Source organism: Gavialis gangeticus, unplaced genomic scaffold, assembly GCF_001723915.1.
Source record: "Gavialis gangeticus isolate Ggan-Ray unplaced genomic scaffold, GavGan_comp1, whole genome shotgun sequence".
NCBI lineage: Eukaryota > Metazoa > Chordata > Crocodylia > Gavialidae > Gavialis > Gavialis gangeticus.
Genome location: NW_017729025.1, coordinates 148602112 through 148611998, shown reverse-complemented (window position 1 = coordinate 148611998; position 9887 = coordinate 148602112). Strand labels below are relative to the sequence as shown.

General features: G+C 49.9%; 1 protein-coding gene across 1 annotated transcript in view; it reads right to left on the bottom strand.

The window, feature by feature from the left end:
* The window catches only part of DUSP8 (dual specificity phosphatase 8), a 138512-nt gene that overhangs the window by 106385 nt on the left and 22240 nt on the right, over window positions 1-9887 (bottom strand). The window contains exons 2-3 of the mRNA XM_019519750.1: window positions 8785-8913; window positions 1210-1619 (exon numbers count right to left, since the gene is read on the bottom strand). Of these exons, the coding sequence (XP_019375295.1) occupies window positions 1210-1440 (231 nt within the window). The 5' untranslated portion in view covers window positions 1441-1619; window positions 8785-8913. The remainder of the gene's footprint in view (window positions 1-1209; window positions 1620-8784; window positions 8914-9887) is intronic.

Genomic DNA, 9887 nt, shown 5'->3' with positions numbered 1-9887 from the left:
GCCAAGGAAGACCCTGAAGTGGGCAGCAATGTGCACCTTCACGCCTGCCCTGAGGCTGCAGCACTTGAATGAGCCAAAGCCAGGGGCAATGATGCCCCATTGCCAGCAGGCTGGAGCCTTCCCTCCCCTGACCCTATGGCATGCCCTAAAAGCAATTAGTTCTCATTGACATGAATCTCACTTGAAAAGGATTATCTTCATTAACCCCTAAGCTCCCGGAGGGAAGGCTGCTTGCAGATGGGCTCTGCCTGCCTGCATGCTGAGAGGCATTTCTGTTAGGCAAGGTGGGGTCCAAGAGTTGTACCAGCCATGCCAGGGATTGGAACAGAGGCCCCAGGCAGTGCTGATCTACACCTTGGAGCCAACAAGTGGGTGCACACAGTGGACAGCTGGCCTGCTTCAGGGCAGTGAGAAGAGGAACAAAGCTCCCATCCAGCCAGAGCATGTCACCAAGGCAAAGGGAGAGTGGTGCCTCTGACTGCCATTTGTGTTCTGGGCTGGACACTTAACCTCCCTCTCTCCCCGAGGCAGCCATTTGGTCACCTGGACCAGTTTAGAGAGAGAGAGAGAGGTCTGACCCCAAACAGCTAAGGAAGATCAGAGTCAGATCTGACCTCTGTAGCCCAGAGCCACCTCTGTTGTTTAAACAGGGGAGATGCCACATGCAAAGCACAGGGCAGCTACTACGATGTGGTGACATCAGAGAAGGGCTTCTGTCCACACAAGCAGGAGGGTTGCAGGTCCCTGAAGGGAGCTAGGGATGGGAAGACTTTCAACACTGGCTGAACCAATTCTCAGCAATGCCTCTCACCCAAGGCTAATGCACCTGTCAGCCCCTTCTCATGGCCACCTGAGGTAAGGGAGAAGGAAGCCCCCTGAAAGGATATCCCCCAAACCCTTTAACTCCCTCCCTGCCACATCAGCAGCTCCATGGGCTGGCAGACTGGTGAGCTGGAGCACAAGGGGTCTCCCTTTACCAAGTGGGAGGTGCAGGCAGAGGGAAAGGGCGGCAGCTGGCTTGCATTTAAGGGGGACAGAAATGATGCTGGGGAGAGCAAGCAAGTGAGCCAGTCAAGGGCTGGTAGCTCAGTCACCAGGCTACTCTGTTCAACACTGCACACCACCAATGGCCAAGCCCTGTTATGTCAGAAGACCTGCAGCATAGCAGCAGGAAGCAGGGCCCTCTGGGACAAAGGAAGGCAAAAGTACCTTCATCTTGGAGGCGGGCTGGATAAGCTCCGTGATAGAAACTTTGTCCTGCTGAAGCCGCCGCTTGACCAGCTTGGAACAGCAGATGTTGACAGAGCTGAGGACGTGCCAGGAGTTGTACTCTACGAAGGAGCGGCTGTCTATGACCAAGGTGCCCTCAGCCCCGTTTCTCAGAAGGATGGCCAGCTTCTTTGGGTCCATCACTTTGCGTGGGAGCCTGTCCCCGGCCATAACGGACCCGTCCCCTCCACAGCTAATGGGAGGGAGGGAGGGAAGGCCAGGGGCAGGGATGCCAGCACAGTTCTCCCAGGGGTGAGAGGGAGTCGGGGGGGACGGTGTAGGCAGGGCAGCACCCGTCTTGGTTCTCACTGTGCTGCTAAAGCCCAGGATGCCAAGTCATTGTGTCAAACCTGTGGAGAAAGGAGGAGAAAAGGGAAATTAAAAAAAGTGAGGCTCTAAGACAGCAAGGGCAATCTCAAGAATTCCCCTACCATCACTCCCCACACAAGGGTTCAAGTCAGATCTCAGTCCTGGGCCAAGCTCCTGAGTGCATTAGGATTATCCTAAAACTGCACAGGGGTAACCCAGACCAGAATCTGACCCCAACCATGGCACTTCCTACAGCAAGTGTTAGCCATTTATCTAGGTCTAATGAACTAGATTTACCTTTAACCATTCAGAGGCAAAAGGTGATAGTAGCAATGGCACAACGGAGCCAAGAATTTTTGGGCCACAGAATATTATTTGCCCGGTATCCCCCCTAATTGGCACAGCACCTCTAGGTGGATCTTTGCTCAGGCCCTGGATGCTAGGGAATGGATTCTATTTCTCCTCGCAGACCATCTATCTACAGCAAAATTCCCTCTAGCCCCTAAGACCCAATCTTGCCATTACCCACTCTCAACCCCACTGCTCAGCTCCATGAAAACCCCTTAAGCCCAACTCTCTCTACTACAGAAGACATCTCTACTTTTATATTGCAGCACATCTCCCGACCTCCCAGAGAATTAGCCTCCTTCCCAATCCCTTTTCTTCACCAGTTCTAGGTACCCCAGTCTAGGCTCTGAAAGCAAGAGCGGTCACAGGAAATCAGCTTAGTACACCAGGCGGCAATTTTGTGAAGCAATGCAACTCAAGGCTTTCTACTCTCCCAATCACTACCAGCTTGTACATCTTATTTATATCCCCTCCCCCTATTCCCAACAACACACACACACTCCTGAATCAGCACCAAGTCTGCTTTGACTTCAACAGTGTCAGCTCACCAAGAGACAGCGTGGGAAGCAGGTCAGGATGGAAAGCAGCAGCAGCATCACAAGATTAACAAAAAAGTTAAAGGCACTCTTCTCCCCTACAGTGAATCCCAAGATATATTAGCCATTTAATTAGGATCAACCAGTCAAAACTGGTCAACTCAGCTCGTGACCCACCATCCTCTCTCCATAGCTGGCTACAGGCTACATGGTGTTCAAAACAAATCATGCCTTTTCCTCCAAGGAAATGAAGTTCTTCAGAGGAGGGTAATGCAAAACATCTGATTGTTCCCCGAGGTGTTCATGCCAAATGCCAAAGGTTCAGCTAGCAGGGACTGTGCACTCTGCCAAATAAGACCAAATAAATCCAGTTTTGGGTCCCACAATTCAAAAAGGATGTGGAGAGAGGGAAACTTGAGAGAGTCCAGAGAAGAGCCACGCGCATGATCAGAGGTCAGGAAAACAGACCTTACAATGACAGGCTGAGAGCCATGGGGCTCTTTAGCCTGGAAAAGCACAGGCTCAGGGGTGATCTGATGGCCACCTACAAGTTTATCAGGGGTGACCACCAGGATCTGGGGGAACGTTTGTTCACCAGAGCGCCCCAAGGGATGACGAGGTCAAACGGTCATAAACTACTGCGAGACCGTTTCAGGCTGGACATAAGGAAGAATTTCTTTACTGTCCGAGCCCCCAAGGTCTGGAACAGCCTGCCATCGGAGGTGGTTCAAGCACCTACATTGAACACCTTCAAGAGCAAATTGGATGCTTATCTTGCTGGGATCCTATGACCCCAGCTGACTTCCTGCCCTTTGGGCAGGGGCCTGGACTCGATGATCTTCCGAGGTCCCTTCCAGCCCTAACGTCTATGAAATAGTACAGTGCCCCTCAGGAGGTACCCAGACAGGAACCAGCCAGCATAAACCAAAGCACGCTAACAACACAAGCAGCCTGGCATTACGTACACAGTGGGCACTTTGGGTTCAAAGGAGAAACAATCTAGCAATTACATCAAAAGGGGTTCACAATCAGAACCTCTTTGGCCAAGAATTTCAAGGAGGAAGCTGAACTTACGATACCTTTAAAAGAGCTGGATTTTCAGAGAGTAGGTGCTCAGAGATTTCTAAAACTTGGGCACTCTATAAAAATTTCTGAAGTCTATACAGGCAAAAAAAAAGCCACCAAAACAAACACACAAAGCCCCCGAACACATTGGCCACTTCTGCAAAGCTGGTGGTGGGGACCATTAGACAAGTTCTGTAGAGACTTTACTAGCTCTCAGAAGTGTCAAGCAGTCAAGATCGCGAGTGCTGGTGAAGTGGACAGAGATCCCCAAAGTAAGCCTCTGCAGAAATGCCAAGTTTTACACAGGGCCCAGAACTCAGGAATGGATAAAGTATCCTGGGGCACTTCACACAAATCTGCAGAGTTTCTGCTTAGCAAGGTACAGGGGTGTGCTTTCTTTTGGCGGTGAGGCTCTCTCCTTGGGCAATGCCACACATCATCAACAGTAGATGCAAGAAAATCGGTCAGAAAAAGAACACAATTATAACAGTGCCTCCCTTGCTGCTAGTAGACAGTATTTTATAGAAAGCCCAGAAGCTGCACTACAGTAGCCCAATACACCCTAGCTAGGCAGAGTGTGAATGAACACCACTATGAGAGGCCAATGGAGGGTAGTACCGAGACTCCCACAGACTTCCCTGGGCCAGGGTTTGGCCCAAGGACGGTAACAGATCTCTGCAACACCTACTGACAAGCTGTATCAGGGATCAAGCTAATTTTTTTCCATACTTAAGATCCCTGTACTACGCAGGCAGGAATTGACACCCAACACTGGTTAAAAGCTGAACAAAGGTTGTCATGATCTTCCAGTTCCTGGTAGCAACTGCAGAGATAGCAGATTATTGCAGACTCATTTCTAGAAACGGAAAGAGCCTTTCAAATATTATGATGAAGTAACACATGGCACATCCAGACACGTAGGAGAAGCATGTGGGCATCTGATCCAAGTTCCGGCAGTGAACTGGTTAACCAATCTGCCAGATAACAGCAATAACCAGCTTTCACACCAACTCCCACTTAAAGCTGAAAGGAATGGGGGGAAACAAAAAAATAAATAAATAAATAAATAAAAAGCACACACACTTTTCTTTTGCTGTGGCTAATTCAGTCTTTATTCTTCATATCCTGTAATAGGCAGCAACTGGGGGCCCTACCCGAGATCATCAAGCTGGCTCCGTACTATAGCTGAGGAGGCAGGACAGTGCCTGCCTCGAAAAGCTCACGATTTCAGATGAGACAAAGCACACACTCAACCTTGCCTCCATTCTTATTGCGAAAGTCCTTCTCAGCAGGGAGAAGGCAGGAAGCTAGTTAGGAGAACTTTGCAGATGGGAGACTAGAAGCAGGCAGTGGGTGCCAGCCCTCAAGATATGGGTGTTTCCACTAGCTGTGCTTTCAAGCAACCACCACAGTAACAAATACCCATCTTCCCAACAACCAGGTCTGCACCCCAACACATGAGGACTTGTCACCCCCATCCACCATGGGGGTCGGACCTGATGATCTGTTTAGGTCTCTTCCGACCCCAAGTACTGGTGCCAGACTCCAAGCTGATCCGTCACTGACCACAACAGAAAAAAACTCTACTCCAAATATAAAATCATAAAGACTAGGCAAGAGAAACCCACCCCTCCAAACCCACATGCAGCCTGCCACATTAATCAGAAACGCCCCAGTGGCTGTCACTGCTATCATTACTGCCCCAACAGCAGGAAAAGCTTTTCAATGGCTTTGCCCCTTCTCTGCTTCTTGCCCCAGCATGCGCCTGTGTCGTTTTGGCTAAGAGCAGGCATTCCAATTACAGCTGCCCCTTTGAAGGTAGGCTCGTGATCCCTCCCTGGCCACTGGAGCATGGCTATTCATGCACCCCGCCCCCCAAAGGGTGGGTTTTTAAAACTGAAACAGTTCCAATTAAGGGGTCCGAGGGAGGAAAAGCTGGCTCCTGCTGTGATATGACACACCTCATTATGTAGTTACAGCCTCGCCAGGGACCCCCTGCTGCACCAAGGCTATAGAGCCAGAGGAATCAGAAAGGATGCAAATAAGCTGGCTTTTGCTATATCTCTCTCCCTTGCCTTGCTCCTGCCTCTTCTCCCTTTCCCAGCCAGAGACACAAGCAGCAAATTCCTCTCCCAATTCTCTGAATTCCAGCTAAGAAAAATATTAATTGAAAGGCAATAGACTGACAAAGAGGTGGAGATAATGATGAGATTGAGGGATAAGAATGACACGCTCAAGTGGGATGAAGGGGTGATCCAATGGAGGGCGAGGGAAGAGGAGGGGAAGAAAAATGACATATTATCCAGGGAGATAATAGGATTCATTCCCATCCCTCTCTAGATAATGAACACAGCATAGTACTGGGGTTTTCAAAAACAATTGGAGGGGTCCAGGCAAGATAATGACCCCTTTATCTCCTAATTGCTCATAAAAAAATCTGCTTGGAAGAGGTGTTGTATGCAGTGAATCCTGATAGACCAGCAAGCATTTAGCTGGATGAAACTAAAAGAGACCGTGGATAATGATGGGCCTAAGGTCCAAGGGGTTCAATGGATGCCCCCCATATCCCTGCCAGATATAAGTTGGTTGCAGAAAAGCAGAAAGGTAAACGTTCTCCAATGCTGAAGGAGAAACATGATGGCTTTTTCTGAATGAGGGCTGCAAGGAGGGCCATGATCCACCTGGAGAGCTGAGGTGACTATGCATATGTACGCCTTCCCTCATATCCCCAGCCAGTACCACGGGAGGCATAGGGGTCTGTTAAATACAGAGGCACTGGACTGGGACTCAGGAGAGCTCGGCTGTAGCAGATCAGCAGGTGAATCAGAAATATGAGTCCTGAGCAGGCATTCACTTCTGTCCCTTCCCCCTCTATTCCCTTTGCTTCAGCTGCACATGCTTTGGAGCAGAGACCTTCACCAGGCCTTTGCACTGGAACTGGGGCTAAAATTCAATTCTAGCCTCTGGGCACAAAGAAATACAAAAGTTATTCATTTGCTGCTGCTGTGCCCATTGCCTGCCCTTCTTAACAGAGAAACTGGCACAATCCCTGACTGCTTATCCCCTAGCCCCACAACAAAAATGTGACTTCCAAAAGTTTAGGCATTTGGACAGGGGGCGGGAGAAACTGGTCACTGCTCCCCTTCTCCAACTCTCAGCTCTTACCACCTAGCTCAAGCGTGGGGGCAATGGCAGTAATACCCATGCAGACACCAACTGCTTGCATTTGTGGGTATTCCAGAGACGGCTGGTGCCAACAGGTACTGTTTATTGTTGCTATCTCAGAAAGTGTATGGCCAAGGCAGCAGGAGATGTGGCAGCCAACAAGTTTGCCATCATGTCATACCTCCCACACACAGCCCGGCTGAGACCTTTTTCACTGCCAAAAGCTCCCTTATACGCATGCTCCCAACCTCACCAGAGCCGGTAGAGATGTACTACTGTCAGTGACCAAGGTGTTTTGGGGCTGGAGAGTGCTAGTGCAGATGAAACCGAATGAGTTTGGTCATGTAGAGTGGGCACCGGGAAGAGAAAAAACCTTAGTATTTGTATGTGAACACATCTGAGAGGGAGTAGCAGAAAGATTCAGCATGCAGCCCCATAGAGCTGTATTTCATAGAGTTTCTAGAGAGGCAAACAGTAACACAAAGTTAGTTGGAGAAGGTAGGGGTAGGCGAGAAAAATCAGAGAGCCATCTTCTTCATTCTTGCCAACTAGGTCAAAGGGAAGGACAGGGAGTAAACATGAACATGGAACATGCCTGAAGTCTCTTGTTATCTTGCCATGATGACACAGGACCACAAAGTCCTAGAAGGGGAAAAAGGTTAACCTGGAACTGAAATGACAGTTTCAGAAACAAAGCCATGTCCCTCTTACCAATTTATTAAAGCCGCCTTAATCGTCTCAAGTGTTCCTGAAGAACATTACCATAATCCTTTAATCCCACCTCTCCCTAGAGTGCCTATAATGAGGAGATGGGCACAAGGCTTAGATGAATGGGGACAGCAAAGCAGGAGGCGCCATGCTGCAGCTCGGGGACCGAAAAACAGACAGCTTAATGTGCGCATTACACTAACCACACGCCCCTCAGAAAACAGTGGCCAGGCTCACCTCCAAAATGAGCATCGGTGGGCTTGGGACTTGCACCCATTGGGACCTGGGCGATGGAGAGGGGAGGGGAGGGGGAAACAAATCGACTCTCTCTGATGGTTCAAGACAAGAAATTCAGCAGTATATCCGGAGGAACAGCAGAGTTTGTGGCAACTGCCTTCTAAAACAGGACAGAGGACGATGGGCCAACAGGTAGTCACTGGTCCTCACCCTTCTGCCCCAAGATGAAAGCTTGTCACTTATTATATGCCAGTGATATTTGAGATGTACTAAACTACCTACTCACTCCCTACACATACACGACAGACATGCACTGTCGTGTCCTTAGGGGATTCATGCACGTGCCTCCTGTCCTGCACAAACAGCCTGTTTTAATATTGTAGTCAAGAACATGGGAAGCTCAGAAGCCCAGTCTGGATTCACCTTGCCCTGGTGCAAAGACACAGGTAAGGAGGGGAGCGATGTCACAAGTTTTCCCTGGCTTGTAGCCCATTGGCTCTCCGGCATGAAAATAATTAGCGGGCTGGGGTGCACGACTTCTGAGGAGTGGCTCAGGGAATGGGGCTTATTTAGTCTGGAGAAGAGAAGACTGAGGGGGGAGTTAAAAGGCAGCCATCAGCTACCTGAAGGCTGGTTACAAAGAGGATGGAGCTAGACTGTTCTCAGTGGTGGCAGATGACAGAACAAGGAGCAATGGTCTCCAGCTGCAGCAAGGGAAGGATAGGCTTGAGATTAGGAAAAACTCTCACGAGGAGGGTAGTGAAGCAGTGGAACAGGTTGCCCAGAGAGGTGGTGGAAGCTCCGTCCTTGCAGGTTTTTAAGACCCAGCTCAACAAAGCCCTAGCTGCGATGATCTAGTTGGGGCTGGTCCTGCTTCGAGCAGGGGCTTGGGCTAGATGACCTCCTGAGGTCCCTCCCAGCCCTCATTTTCTATCATTCTATGGCGAGGCAGAAATCAAGACATAGAGAGGGTCAAGTCAGTAGGGAGAAATGCCAGTGCCTGTTTAGGCAAAGAGGCCAAATGAGCAACCCCTTTACTATTTTTTAATCCCATGCTGCCAAGGACTTTACCATGGCAGTTGTCATCTTCCCCTTGCCCCACATCCCCTGGAGAGACAGAAGCCCAGAGAATAAGTGATTTGCCTACCTTACCGTGGCAAGGCCGGGAACACAACCCAGGTCTCCTGAATCTCACGCCAGCACCTGGCCCCTTCTGCCTTCCATGGTGTGCACAAGTCAGGAGCTGACAGAATTTCTCAGCAATTCTCGGTTCAACCTTAGGGACAGCAGATGATCATCAGAGGAAAGGATTGCCAAGAAAGTAACTGTCAGCTTACAGCCTGAACCACTGGCAGGGTGGCTTAAGCTCCCCAGGCATTTACTCTGGCACCTTCACCACCCCCCTTTTCTTTCACGAACTGAAGCACTTAGCAAACTCCCCTCGGCAGGCTCACGCTCTTTGAGGGATTCCTAAATCATGGGACTCTTACTAATTATTATTATTTTGCAGAAGCAGCAAATCAGGGACATGGGGCTCATTAACAAGGTAGCACCTTTGGTTACTCTGGCAACCATGTAGCTGCCAGGCAACAGCTGCCTCTCAAGCCCCATGGAGATATTAGCTGGGTTTCTCAGTGGTGAAGGTACCTAGGAAGCAGCAGGAGCCTTGGCCCGGTCTTAACTGCAAGAGGCACAGCCTGGTCAACTCCAAACAGCCTAATTGTATGCTTGGATGGTGCCAGGCATCCCCAGCAGGGACCAAACTCACAAAGCAGAGTGCAGGCAGGATGCTTCCCCTTCATCACGCTGGTCTCCAGCCATTGCCTATCTCCAATTCTCCTTTTGGCTGCTGTCAGCTAGGTGGTCTCATCCCCAGAGAGAGATCCAAACATTCCTGCCTGGAGGATGGTGGGCATTTGGGCTAGCCATGGGAAGAGGCAGCTAGGAGCCAACAATAAGCACCTGCATTATAACAACCCTGGAGATTTATTAGCAGCGCGGGTTAAAAGGATTCCCCGTCACTTCAAGGAATTCCCCCCTCAGAAAGGGAGTTATTTTAATTAGCACATCACTGACAAGGAGCCTCACTGGAGAAGGTTTCACACCGCCACAAAGATTTACTAGCCCACGTGCAAAGTCTACTCGTCCACCTTCACCCCAGAGAATCGTTTAACACCACAAGATCAGGTTTGACTTGCCTCAGGACTGCTTCCTTAAAAGAAAGGGGAAAAAAAAAAGGGGGGGGGGGGG